At 39.4% G+C, this 14,472-nt stretch overlaps 1 protein-coding gene across 5 annotated transcripts in view; it reads right to left on the bottom strand.

Annotated features, from left to right (window-relative positions):
- Positions 1-14,472, bottom strand: part of AHCTF1 (AT-hook containing transcription factor 1) — a 50,583-nt gene that overhangs the window by 26,588 nt on the left and 9,523 nt on the right. For all 5 annotated transcript variants that reach the window (XM_028724172.2, XM_077925721.1, XM_028724170.2 and 2 more), the window contains exons 2-9: positions 14,286-14,412; positions 10,607-10,860; positions 6,457-6,637; positions 4,885-5,092; positions 4,544-4,660; positions 2,781-2,865; positions 462-612; positions 88-220 (exon numbers count right to left, since the gene is read on the bottom strand). In XM_028724172.2, the coding sequence (XP_028580005.2) occupies positions 88-220; positions 462-612; positions 2,781-2,865; positions 4,544-4,660; positions 4,885-5,092; positions 6,457-6,637; positions 10,607-10,860; positions 14,286-14,406 (1,250 nt within the window). In that variant the 5' untranslated portion in view covers positions 14,407-14,412. The remainder of the gene's footprint in view (positions 1-87; positions 221-461; positions 613-2,780; positions 2,866-4,543; positions 4,661-4,884; positions 5,093-6,456; positions 6,638-10,606; positions 10,861-14,285; positions 14,413-14,472) is intronic.

The raw sequence follows: 14,472 nt of genomic DNA, 5'->3' as shown, positions 1-14,472 counted from the left end.
AAGCAGACCAAAAAAATAGTTAGACAAGCTGTTAACATACTAGATATTATTTCTGAAAATCTATGAAGAGAAGCTGCCATTTCTTACCTTAATGAATCTGGCATTTGAGCATGATACCAGCGATTTATGTCAAATATACCTAAATAGGTAGATGGATTGCCTTGACCATATGTGTTTACTTGCCAGCTGAAGATTGATACACTTGTATCAGGTGATATGACTAGGAGGAAGAAAGAGATGGTACTACTATAAAAGTGCTGGCAACTACCAATTACAGCTCAAGAGCAGAAGTTCAGAAACCTTTATCATTATTTGTTGATACAGCACTGAAAATATTAACCAAAACTTATGTATAAACGCATTTATCACAGAATACTCAATGCAGAATTAGGAGGTTTTTACACAGCATGTTCTCATTCTTAGTTCTAATGTTTAAGTTTTTTAATGCTTGCTGTACCAACCTTCATTAATACCATCTTCTCTGTCAACATGGCTTCGAAATTTCTCTACTGTTTGACAACCGATCAATTTGGTGTTGCTAGTCTGCCCTCTTAAAGAGAAAACTCCACCTGTGAGGTCTAGGCTGTACCTTTCTTCACAGTATTCTAAACCCTGAGGGGGAGGGAAGTAATCACATTAAGTCAATGTGCAGTCTACAGGTTAGTAAGATATTAAGAAGTTCTGTTTTCATAAAAAAGGAATGGTTAAAATTAATATCCCAATTATGACACAGAAGAGTGAGATTAATACAAGGTAAAGTGCACAAAAAGGAGGGAAAGACTGATGCCAGTAACAGTCTTTTTGCTTCGGTTATACATGTTGACAATTTTCACATTTTTTGAAAGGATGTCAAAGACAAAACTGGTTCCACCAAGCACAAAAAGCATATTTAATTATGAGAATAGCCTGCAGGAGCATTCCAACAATGAAAGAGTTCTCCTGGAAAGCTATCCTATGCAGGTATTTTAAATAAAAAGTTGATGTTCAGAGTTGCTTTAGGGACAAAAATATCCTGTCTCAAAGTGGAGCTCTTATTGTATGAGTTCTCATATCCTGTAAAACATACCTCTTATACGGTACACACTGCAGCATTCCATGAAATAGAAACAGTTTGTGACAACCAATATTAGTCATTCAGAATCCACCCACTGAAATAAATAGGGTCTATTCCTAGTATGACCCACACTGGATATCACTCAGTGAAATTTGCAATATATTCTTAGTAAGTTGTAGACAGAATGATAAGACAAAATCCTCTTGGCATTAACCAACTGGAACAAGTAAACAGAACTAAACACTGTCAAATAGAGTTAGAAGTAATTTCATTTTTTGACAATCAAAGAAAATTGCTATGAAATATAAATGTGAATGTATTTTTTCCTATATCTTGAAATGTTTCATCAAACAAACATTTAATTATTGCCAGAGAATGTAAAGTTAGCATAGCTCTGGAGATAAACAGGAGAAGGAACCTTTGCAACTCTTCAATTTATACTGTGAAAGTCATTGAAGGAACAAGTATGAAAAACATGCAATGCAAATTGTAACTGAAATATCAAAAATAAGACAGAGGAGGTGTCAAGTCTGAAGCAATACTTAATCAAAGTTAGACCTTTCTGTGAGGTTTCAACAGTCCATATGAATTCATGTAAATTTGTTAGGCAAACTGTGCTTGAGCTGTAGTATATGAATATAACAGTATTACGTTTAAATTAAAGCAATATTAAAAGAGGCAAACCCAAGAAAAAAATCACTTTATAATGACAGGATGTTGAAGCACATGACAAACTAGGAAGCATCTGGGGAATTAAGCCCAGGGGAAGAAATAAAACACAAGCACAAAAGTTCTTTTTAAGCTAGCCAGAATGCTTGGGGCACTGTTAAAAAACAAACCCAGAACTCATACAATCAGTGAGTGACAGGCAATAAAAATACCTACTCAAAACACAAGTAGATAAATCCAGGAATTTGTTTTGGCTTTTTATGACAGTACCTGAGCCTCAAACAAACTAGAATAGAAGTAATGACTTTTGCATACAGGACAAGTTGATCATTTATATGAAGCATTGTTACAGACAATTCAAATCACTATAAAGAGATCACTGAAACTGCTTCCACGTGTTTGTTCTTCACAGGTGCCTCAAGTCTGGAAGCTGTTCACCAAAAGAAAAGTCTTTGGCTAGTGCCATGAGCTCCATTTCATGTAGTCTAACTGGCTACATACACCTTCAGGTAGTATCCTAAGGATTATTTTCCACATATTTGGCTTCTTATAGATTCAATGCCAGGAGCACTGACAATGGGTGGCAGGAAAGAAAGCTAATTTACACCTATTTTTAAGCCAATCACATTATATTATTGTGCATACAAGTTTCATTTTATCATTTCATTTTTTAAGAATGCAAACTCAGTGATACAAGCACACTCCAGATTTGCTAATTGGATTAATAAAGAGCAAATGTAGTGAACATTTAAGAATTAAAAGCTGGGGAAATGTCTTCTGAAACATACATACATCTCTCTCTCTCTGAAACTAAACTCAAACTGATTACATCAATTTTATCAGTGCCATTAGGACATCTCCACATATTTGTACATCTGTAGCACAGTAATAAATACTATCTAATCTCTGAGATGAATGGAGTAAAATCTTAAAATCTAAAGTATTCCCCTATTAGCAAGATTACGGGTGGACTACATATTTAGAACCCAGTTGTAGTTTTAGAGAACACCAGTTCAAGTAAAGCAGTATTGAATTTTAGTATATACAAATACTTTACCTCATACATGATTTGTCCTGATGCCAAACGCCTTCTGTCACTGAAAGCCAACTGCAGTAGATGTAAACTAACAATATCCCCTTCACTAGAAAGGAACAAGTTAAGAGTTTAGTATAAAACCTAGGCACCTTTGTTATTTGTCAGGTAATACTACTTAATATAGTTACTATAGAATATTTTAAAACACAGCTTCTATATAATAAATATTCCTAATGTTATGCTTTAAACCAGAAGAAATGCCAAGTCTCTGACCAGAAAAACTGCTGAAAAACTTTGTTATGCAACTGTAGCAAAGAGAACTCTGATTAGACAAATTTTAAAAGTCCTCTAAAACAACCTGCAGTTTAAATGGAGTAGAGGTAATTGGATAGTGGTTTAGTACAGAGGTAGAAACAACAGCAAGTCTACAGACACCACTTTAAAGCAACAGAACCATTTGTAAACAGTTATTAAACTAAGTATTGTTATGTAACCAACTAAGTACTGTTATATAACCATAGCCAGCCTGAAAATAAACCTATTATTTTTTATCACAGTAAACTTTAGTAAGCTTTAACAGAATTTGTTAACTTTCAAACCATAGCCTCCTAGTTTGCTCATGACATGCCTATATTGGCATGGCCTCTGTGACATGTGCATAGAAATAGTCCAGTCTAATCTATATGGACATTTCGTTAATCACATAGATTCATTCCACTGAATTGATGGAAAACCCTTGCATACAAGAGAGATCTGCAGGCACTTTTACATCCCCATAGCAATCAAGAATCAGGCATATTTTCACTGGAACACTTAAAATCTAAAGTAGTGTCTAAAACATTCCACAAAGACTGTAGTATTCAATAAGGTAACAAATCCAACTTTCCTAGTATACAGGTTCTCAGTAACTATGATGAATCATTCATTATTAAATGATTCTAAATATTTTCTGCAAGATTCACAGATATAGCTAAACATTTTGAATTCAGTTTCCAAAATAATTATTAATTCAATCACCATCAAAATATTTTATCATATTTCACAGGCAGAAGTCAAACACATGAATCTTACCATGGAAGTGCCCTAACTTTTGTTACCAAGACCTTAATTCTGGACTTGTATTCAATTTACTTCTGCTTTGAAAATAGTTATTACAGAACATGGGTGGGGAACAGAGACCTGTGGGGCTGGCTACAACCTCTGAAGCCATACAAATGTTTTTTCAAGCCTAATTGTGACAGGGTGGTCTATCTCATAGCTAGGGGTGGATTTAACCCCTCTGTGTACTGTGACCACCTGGCAAAAACAGCCCCCAATACTGCAACTAACTTTGAAAACAGCTTTTTACTGGTGCAAATGGAAGGGTTAACTCTTCCCTTTCCTGCTGTAGTCTCCATAAAGATCATCCCACTTTTTAAAATCTTGGGGAAGGGAGCAATGAGAATCTGTACTGCGTGAGCTCTTGATAGCAGGAGAGTGAGATTATCACAACCACTCTTATTTTGGCCTCTGTTACTGTTGGCAAGCAGCCCCCCAGATGGTTGGGTCAAGAGACAATGCAGCTCTCAAGCATTACAAGTTCCTTATGCTTGCTACAGAAGGCTTTGGTAAAGGATTTCATTCTGACCAGAAGATTAGGTACTAGAATGTAGAACAAGATTGACCGTGCAGGAATAAGCAAAGCCATGCAAGCAAAACAAGTTAAGACTTAACTTACATACAATTTATTATCTTGACAATAGCCAGCTACTATTTTCTAAATTTGTCAGAATGCCTATACCTACCTTTCTTGTGTTGACTGAACAGCCCACAAGTAACAACAATTGCGAGGATCATTTTCAGGTTCTTGAAAAGTAACAGTGTACACAGGAATTCTACCTCCTTCTAACTGGGAGTGGTATCTAAATGGGTAGAGGAGAAAGGTAGGTGGATAAAACTGTGTAAATCCTTTGATTGTTATGCATTTAGTAATTTAACCACTTTTTGTTTTGTATTGAATATGCATCTAACTGATGTACTTTTATTCCATAATCCAATATTTTATGATCAGTACACAAACTATCAACACATCCATTCAGTTTATTTCATTAATGAAATACTGCACTTTTCAGATACATATACTCACTCTTTCTTCAAACTTTTCATATTCCACAGTGAGAGATATCCATCAGAAAACCCCACAACTAACTGGTTGCTCCTGTGTATGTATGAAAGAGTAGTCACAGGAGTTCCTGATGGGTTCAATAACTGGAAACAAAGATGGCGTCCTTTCCTTGTTATAGCTTCCCTTATTTGGGGGATTTCAGGAGGGATTCCAGTGATGACTTCTAGATCTGTATATGAAAGTATGCAACACAAACACACAATGCCATGCTTTAAAGTAGCTACACTTTAAAATGTTGGTTCAGAGTGTCAAGCAGCCACTACACAGTTAGTTCAATTGAGGAATGTACATGTAAAAAGTTCCCTATCCCATTAGTTTTCATTCATACTGTATTATTTATTTTGTTTTTCATTTGTCAGAACTGTATTTATTCATTAGTTCATTTGTTTTTCCATATATGTCAAATTGAAGATCCAGCCATTATTATATATAGTCTAACTCTAGATGCATACCTCTAGTTAGTTTTTCTTAATATACGGACAGTTTTTGATAATTTGTTCACATCAATATCTGCTCCAATATCAGAATAAGCACATATCACAAACTGAAGGTTCACAATATAACAATCCCAAAATAAACTTTGTCTTTTAGCTAGGTTCTTGAAAAAACAAGGAGCTCACTGTAGCGTGCCCCCTAATTTTGGCATAGGTTTCAGCAGCAGCAAAAAGTGTTTGCTTAGTAAGCCAACCAAAATTTGTGGAAATTCCTCCCCATGAATGCAAAAGAAGATTCCCAGGTGCTTTCGGTGCCAACAAAGGTTATACATGCTTTAGATGAACTTCAAGTCAGTCGTACTCTGACTTGACTATTCTACTGCAGACAAAACTGAAAGCCTAAATCCATTCATCCAAACATCCAGCCTAGAGAACTGATACAGTGAACCTACTGTTCTGCCCCACCATCCATGGCAACTACAGTGAAATTACCAAAACCTCAGGTTTTCTATAGCCCAAAAGGATATGCACTTTATAGGTTGACAGATCAAAGCCAGCCATCCTATTGTACATCAGCAGAGACTGAACTCTAGCAATATAGGCATACTGTACTTCCTAGCCCACTTATCACTGGAAGTTGTATTTACTAAAATATGTGAAATGGCACACACATTGTGATCAGATGCCAAGGCATGGTATGTTTTAACCATTATTTAAGCAATCCAAAAGTCATCTCACATATTAAAAAACTAGTCATGTATTGCTTCTCCAAAGCTTGGCTCCCCCCACCCCTCGTGTCTCTGCAGCTTGGCAAACATCTGGAGCAAGGTCGCCAAACAAATGAAAGTTAAGCAAGATTGCTGGATCTGGATATTATACAAAATTATGATTTAAATAATTCATGTTTTGCAAGTCAACAACAAAACATATCTTAACATCACAGTTTGGTGCCAGAAAACCAACTATATTTAGATTGATTGGCTGAATTTGGACATTCAAAGTAACTGCTTTGGCTGGACATACAATGGACTGTGTGAAAATCAGGTCACTATCTAGGAATAATCAAGCAATATTACAAGGAAAAATTAACTGAATTTACCAGATGCCTCTATTTCATTCTGGCTACATGATAAGTCATCCAGACATAGATCAATCAGGAGGACATGCCCAACATCTGTAACCACAGCAGCCACACCGAACAGCCACCTGAGACTCTGGTGCAAGTGTTGCGTTGTCAAGCTGGCTCCTCCATGGTTAATTATGGGTTCAATGGCAGTAACCTAGGAAAAAACTGAGTATTACTTAAGATATTTGACAAATTGCAAGGTAAGCAACATGAATTCCATTTAATTTTTGTATTTAGTCCAGCTCTACCACCCAGCATTGCAATCCCAGGTAAAAGGATTTGGTCATGGCTCCATCCATTACTTAGCATTCCCAGAATTATTAAATTTATTCCCCCCCTTTTTTTTTTTACATTTATATCCCACCTTTCCTCCAAGGAGTTCAAGGCAGCGAACATGGTTCTTGCTCTCCCAATTTTATTCCCACAACCACCCTGTGCTGAGAGACAGTGACGGGTCGAAGGTCACCCAGTGAGCATCATGACCAACCAGGGATCTGAAACCTGGCCTCCCTGGTCCTAGTCCAACACCCTAACCACTACACTACACTGGCTTTTTTTGTTATTCATACTAAGGATTTTTGCCCAGCAACTGGGTATTATTGAATTGTTACATCTCTCATGTCAAGCAGAGGATGCAACTTCAGCCACAGATACATTAATAAGTCCTGGAAAACAATTTAAATAAGTTTTTTAGTTTATCAGTAAAAATGTGTTATTAGTCAGGTAAGTATCATCCAAGTAGTTATATTAAATACTAAATTTTTAAAAGCTTTTAACTCTGGCCAACTTTTAAAAGGTATTCATGCTATGAGACTATTTTACCATCCTAGGTTATTGTCTGAACTATTATATGCACCTTTTCAGTTAGCAGAAGAAAAGCTGTCGTCAAAGGAAAGCAAGTTTTCCTGAGTTCCAAATAATTTTTGAAGCTAATGAGATTTGATGCACTGTTAAAACACAAGCCATTGTGCTATAGAGAACTCTTTTTGGACAGAACACAATTGCTCATTGAAATGCCTCACAAATTCAACACTATCTGTACTCTGCTTGTCTTTGAAGACCTGAATTAACCCCCCTCCCTTAAAAAATAAAAGCTTCCTGATGTTGGAGCACAGAACTCTGCATAAAAGCTTGGACATTTCTTCACAGAAACATTTATATTTAAAAGCCTTTACACACAACTGCTGCTTTAAAAGATAAAACAAGGAACATAAATGACCAGAATAAACATTTTACACTTGTGAGAACTGTAGCCTTTAGTCTATTTTATTAAGATTATTCAGAGGCCCTCAAAGTGGGATTAAGACCGTGTCTCTGGCTCACTGCAGAAAAAGTGCAGACATCTCATATTTGAAAGTGAGATCTCCATGTCCTTGCATGCAAGATCCCATCCCAACAAGACAGACTATTTGAGAATTACTTGGATTCAGGGGAGAACATTATACTGCCACAAAGAAAATGTATCCTCAAAGTACTACTGACCTATTATTTAAGGTTATTCGGCAGAAAAGTACTTTTCGTACTTGCTGGTGTTCTCCAGCATTTTAAGAGCTGACAAATGCTGGAGATATGACAGATTTCAAGTGACAGCAGCAAGCACTAAAAATTGATTCTTTTGGGATATTGAGTAGATCAGGTCATTATAAAATATTGCAGCCCACTGAACCATGGATTAAGAGTATAATTAGAGTCACAGAATGATAATGACAAAAATGCTTAGGATCAAGCAAAAAGTCTGAAAATTATCATTGACAAAGAATATGGCTAAAATTCTCAGCACTCAGGCCTAGAGATTGCCACCAAGAGATATTTACTTCCATTCCACAAGGTTAAAACAGATTACTGTAATCAATAAATTTACAAGTTTCCACTCTGACTTCTATCAATTCTTCCCGAGCCTCAAATCAAAAATATTTGGATGTGCCTGAAGGTAAGAATTCACCCCATTTGACTATTTGGCTTCATATTTTTGAAACCTCTCTGAATACTCTTTATTAACACCTTCCCAGTCCTTAAATTTATACTGATTTCCTTGAACACACACTTGAATAATGAGCTTAAAAGAAATTTGGCCCAGAAAAATCTCAAAAGAACTATGATATGCCACTCAAAGTCTGGCTTGCAGTTCAGAGAATTAAGGAGAAATCACAAACAAAAGTCATGTAATATCAAAATGAAGCACGGTACATTTTTGCAGATTAGAGATACACAACCATGACTCTCTTGTAAGTGGCTGTGGAAATGGAAAATACCATGTGCTTGCAGATGTTTGCTTACTATCTGCAACAGGAACCTCCAGGCTCCGAGCTTACAGCGTCAACACTGTGGACACAATTGACCTAAATATATTTGTTCTAGATGCTCAAGTGCCAAGAATGCCAAATATTTTAATGATCGGGTTTAATACAAATTTGGACTGCAGATGACCAAATATACAGTGGTGCCTCGCAAGACGAAATTAATTCGTTCCGCAAGTTTTTTCTTCTTGCGAGTTTTTCGTCTTGCGATGCACGGTTTCCCATAGGAATGCATTGAAAATCAATTAATGCGTTCCTAGGGAAACCGACTTCAGACCAGGTCCGGGGACAGTCTGTCCCCCGACCTCTTCTGAAGGCTGGGGGGGGGGGGACAAGGGCTTTTCTTCCCACCCCCAGCATTTTAAAAAACCCCGGGACAGCGGAGGGCTTCTCCGCTGTCCGGGGCGATCTTAAAATGCTGGCGGGTGGCATTTTAAAATCGCCCCGGGACAGCGGAGGACTTCTCCGCTGTCCGGGGCGATTTAAAAGCCCCTGGGAAGGCAGGCAGGGGGGACAAAGACTTTCGCTCCCCCCCCCCCGCCTGCCTTCAAAAGCTGTCCGGCCAAGGCTTCGCGGACCTCTCCGCAAGCAGCGGCAGCGCTGCCGCTGCTTGCGGAGAGTTGCCGGCATGCCGAAGCCTGCGCGCGCTGAGATCAGCGCGCCCAGGCTTCGCGGCCCCGCCGCCCGGCTTCGGGGCATCGTCCTGATGCCGGGCGGCGGGGGGAGGCGTTCCCGCCCCGCCGCCCGGCATCGGGGCATCATTCCGAACCCGGCAGCGGCGGGAGGAGGTGTCCCCGCCTTGCCGCCAGGCTTCGGAGGAGGTCCGAGGACAGTGGGGAAGACGCGCTGCGCTTCCCCGCTGTCCCGGAGATTTCCCTATGGGCTGTCGTCTTGCGAAGCAAGCCCATAGGGAAATTCGTTTTGCGAAGCGCCTCCAAAACGGAAAACCCTTTCGTCTAGCGGGTTTTCCGTCTTGCGAGGCGTTCGTCTTGCGAGGTACCACTGTACACCAGAGAACAGCTCACCATTTGAATTTTGTTTTCCATTGCCATACGTTAATGCTTCTCTGCTCATAAATTTTTACTTTGGTTTCTGAACCCAAATATTATCTAAACTAAGTATATAGAAAACAGTGCATATAAGATATTTTACCTGTGGCATAGGTTAAGAGAACATTGTTTATGCAGGTTATCCCAAACCCAGGGCAATAGATAGCATTCTCATTTTGAACAGGCCATACAAATAAAGCAATGCAGTACCAAGGATATACTGGGGTGCATCCAACCTAGTACAACTCTGAGGAAGTCTCATGCTCGGGAATTTTTCAATGCCTATCCACACCGCATAGCAGCGTCCCAAAGAACCTCTCCTTAGGGAAAGCATGAGAGTTGCTATGAACTTAGGAAGTTCCTTAATACAAAGTAAGGTCATCTATCCAAACAGTTTAGTATTGCCTATGCTGACTGGAAGCAACACCCCAGGGTTTCAGGCAGGGTTATCTCCAGTCTATGTTCCACCAAGAGCTGCATTTCCAGTTTCACTAAGCGCTTGGCCTGCTTAATGCCCTCATCCTTGGTACTACTACACTCATGCAATTGATTTCACAAATCCTATTAAAGGATCTTAAACTGCCTTTCACTTGCTGAGAAAAGGGGGAGTTTGTCTAATCACTGTGAAGATAAGACCTGGATTTCAGTTTTAAAGGGTATCACTAAGATGTAGGGGAGAATTTGGTTTAATGCCAACAGCAATCAAAATATAAATAATATCTAAAGTATACAACAAAGCAAAAGTCTTGATTTTTATATTTAAAGCCATGTATGTACCCTTCCAGGAAGAACAACTGCTTTGACGACTCTTGATATTCCAAGGTCATACAAACACAGAACACTTCCTTCTGCTTCTTCCAAGCCAATTAGTAGTCCAGTTCTTTTTTGCCAGGAAAACTCTTTCACTGCAAGGATAGTGGGAGGCTGTTCAGTCACTCCACTAAAATGGTATGCAGACAGCCGTTCTCCAGTGACTGGGTTTACTACCTCAAGCTGAGGCCCACAAGCCAAGCAGGCCAGTCCACTTCGTCCTAGAAAAAAACAGAAGAAATATACATAAGTAACAGGAAAAATGTGGAGGCATTATTGTAAACCTGGGATCTGGAAAGAAGCGCTGAAGAAGAAAAGTATCTTTCCTAATAAACATACTCAAAAATAATGCATATATTGCATCTGCGGATGAAAGGTATATACAATTATTACACTGGGCAACAATTTTTTACTTTTTAAATGTTGTCTAGATTTCTACAACTGATTTAGGGTATTTCTGCACTGCTGAATCAAGAAATGGCATCCGTTTCTCTCCATCAGGTCAGGTTTACTGTAAACTGAATGGTGGGCATTGATAAAGGTAAGTACACGTAAATTGCATGTTGCTTCACCATTTTTCAAACTTCAGGGCTTGAACTTCCGTTTCTTGGAACTCCTGGAATGCTCAGCGGCAGGGAGGTCTCTCTTCAGAGTCCAACAGTAGTCAGTCATCATGACTGCGTCCCAGCGACCCCGATACCTGGTCTCCATCTCTTTCATGTCCTGATGGAATCTCTCCCCCTGCTTGTCACTCATTGAACCCAGGTTCTCATATGTGAAAATAGGTAGTGCATCTTGACGCTCATGTTGCAGCCCAGGTTTCTGAAAGCAGCCAGCATGTTGTTGACAAGTTCTGCGTAGTTTCTGGTCTTATTGTTGCCAAGAAAGTTCTTCACTACCAGAACAAATGCCTTCCACGCTTCCAGTTCCACTTCGTTCATTGAGTTTCCGAACTCTGGATCTCTGATGAGCTGATGGATCTGAGGACCGTCAAAGATGCCAGCTTTCAATTTCTCCATGGTCAATCCTGGAAAAGCCTGGCACAAGTAAGTGAAGCAGTCACCATCCTTGTCCAGAGCCTTGGTGAACTGCTTGATTAAGCCGAGCTTGATGTGCAGCGGTGGGAAGAGTATTCTGTCTCTGTCCACCAGAGGGTCGTTGATGACGTTCCTTTTTCTGCAGGGCACAAATTCCTCCCGCACAGGCCAGTCCTTCTTCGTGTAACGCTGAGCACGGTCCCTACTATCCCACATGCACAGAAAACATGGGTACTTGGTGAAGCCAGACTGTTGTCCCAACAAAAAGTTTACCATCTTCAGGTCAACACAAATAAACCACTTATGCTGATCATAACCAATTTTCTCCAGCACATACTTCACCACTTCATAGTTCTCCTTCAGTGTACTTGAGTGAGCCAGGGGTATAGAGGCAAACTGGTTGCCATTGTGTAGCAGAACACATTTCAGGGATCGCTTGCTGCTGTCAATGAACAGTCTCCAATCTTTGGGTTTGTACTGTGGCACTCCAAGCTTGAGCAGAAGCTGTGCAATATCTGCACAGTACACCAAGTCCTTCTCTTCCGAGAAAAAATGGAGGTACTCTTGATGCCTGTTGCGGAAGAAGCTGATGCGAGCACTGTCAGAGAGGAGGTTTTTTTCCTTCAATCTGGATGCCAACAGTTCAGCAGAGTCCTTTGACAAGCTGAGGTCGCGAACTAGATCATTCAACTCCTTTTGGGAAAATGGATGTGGAGCATCATCTTCAAGAACCACCACTTCTTCTTCATGTCCTTCAACACTGGAGGCATCTTCGTCACTAATGTCAGGAAGTTCTCCGAAGATAGGAACTGGAATTTCATCACAATGAGCTACAGGACGACGTGCTGATTGAAGATCAGGGTACTTCGTGGGGCGGCTGCCCCATTAACTTAGTTTTGATCCCCCAACTTTATGCTTTGCCGCACCAATTTATGGAAGATTTTGAGGTTTTATGACTTCAAACTGATCCCTTTTCGACATAATCACCCAGAACTATCGGACCTGAATACTTCTTATTAAAATAATCATTTCCAATCAAAACAATTATTCAACATGGCATTTTACCCACACCAACTTCTTCTAAAATGCTCCACACAAGCGTACATGTGAACAAAAACGTAAAAAAATGACATGTGGCCATAGCTCAAAAACTTGACCTGATTGAGCAAAACCAATGTGATTTTTGGATTCAGTGCATCAGATTCGTCCTAAATCAACTGAAAAAACGCAGACAACAAATTTGTTGTTGACCAGTGTTATTATTATTCTTATGCATCTTTGTATAGTTTTTATATATATATATATATATATATATATATATATATATATATATATATATATATGGCTTTTCAAATGTTTTTTGATACATTAAAAAAACAAGTTCCTGAATAAACACAAGAAACTGTAATACAAGCATACCTAGCCAGTTTCCATCTTACTACCTATGACAGCATTTCCAAAGAGTTGGGACACTCTGCAGAGAAACATCCATGCATATTTACAAAAATATATGCAACACTGCACACAAGCACAGTTGCTTCCGAGGGGACCACTGTACTAGCCCTGAAGTTAAAGAGGACAATGGGACTAAAAATAAGAAAGGGGCCAAATTACAAGCAAAAACTTAGAAACAAATGTCTTTGGCCTGGACACAAAAACTCAGTTCCAGGCTTATATTGACTCAGGTATATGGGAAACACAATGCCAATGAATATTAAAGGAGAGAAAATGAGTTCTGATTCTAGATTTACTCCTGGCAAGTACATACACTTTCAGTCAATGGAAACCCTTCATACTGAAAACTTCAGTGAACAGCCAGACCTTCTTAACTACAGTTTATCTGTTCTGAGGTACAACATGGATGTTTCTGAAGATTACTGCATTTAACATCTCAGTCGGTAGAGCATGAGACTCGTGGGTTTGAGTCCCACATTGGGCAAAAGATTCCTGCATTGCAGGAAACTGTCACCTTGAGTTGAGATAAGATGACCCAATGCAAATAATCCAGGATAGGAGTGATTTGTTCCCCTCTTCACATGTGTTTGGTTTGTTTGGTTGCTGCACTCTGTATTAGCTGAAGCTTCCAATGTTCAACAGCAGGCCAAGATTGGACATTTTATAGAAACTAATGAGAAGTTACTGTCGCATGTGTTATATATGAAAGGAAATCAGCTGGTGCATCTACCCAAGCTAGTAAAAAAGTGTCCCTTAGCCCATTGCTACCACCTAGGAATCCAGCATCAGAGCAGGACAAAACTGCTGTTCCAAGCAGTGTTTTTCTCTCTTCGTGGGCATCATGACTCTGCTGTGAATGGGCAATATCTGACAACCATTAGCAACTCCATCCTGCCAGAATTTAGCTTCAGTGTCTATGAAGACAGAACCGCTGCAACATTCAGTTCCTGCATTTGGACTCACACAGATGACCAAATGCTCGGTGTCTTCATTGTGGGTTCTGATAAACTGTTCCCCACATGGACCCAATTTGTTTTCCCCAGTTAAGGGCATTCTTCTTTGCTCTAGTGATCATATTACTGACTATGCATTTATACATTAGATCATACATTTAATGTTCCTAACAGATAAGAAATGAATTCTCAAAGTTTTACCTCCAGTGAATTTCCCATGAAGTACCGAATCTATCATTATTTCATCTTCCCCAAGAGCTTGTATAGTCACTTCTGGAAATTGCAGCAGGCTGCTGGTTACGTGAGCTGTTAGGTCTCGCATGCTTCACTGTAGAGACACAATAGGAAGTTTATTCAGCAAGCAGACTGTTCCAGTAAGTTATTACAG

The sequence above is a fragment of the Podarcis muralis genome, chromosome 3 (genome assembly GCF_964188315.1).
Source record: "Podarcis muralis chromosome 3, rPodMur119.hap1.1, whole genome shotgun sequence".
Classification (NCBI taxonomy): Eukaryota; Metazoa; Chordata; class Lepidosauria; order Squamata; family Lacertidae; genus Podarcis; species Podarcis muralis.
The sequence above is the reverse complement of the archived record's forward strand: the minus strand, read 5'-3'. Positions and strand labels throughout refer to the sequence as shown.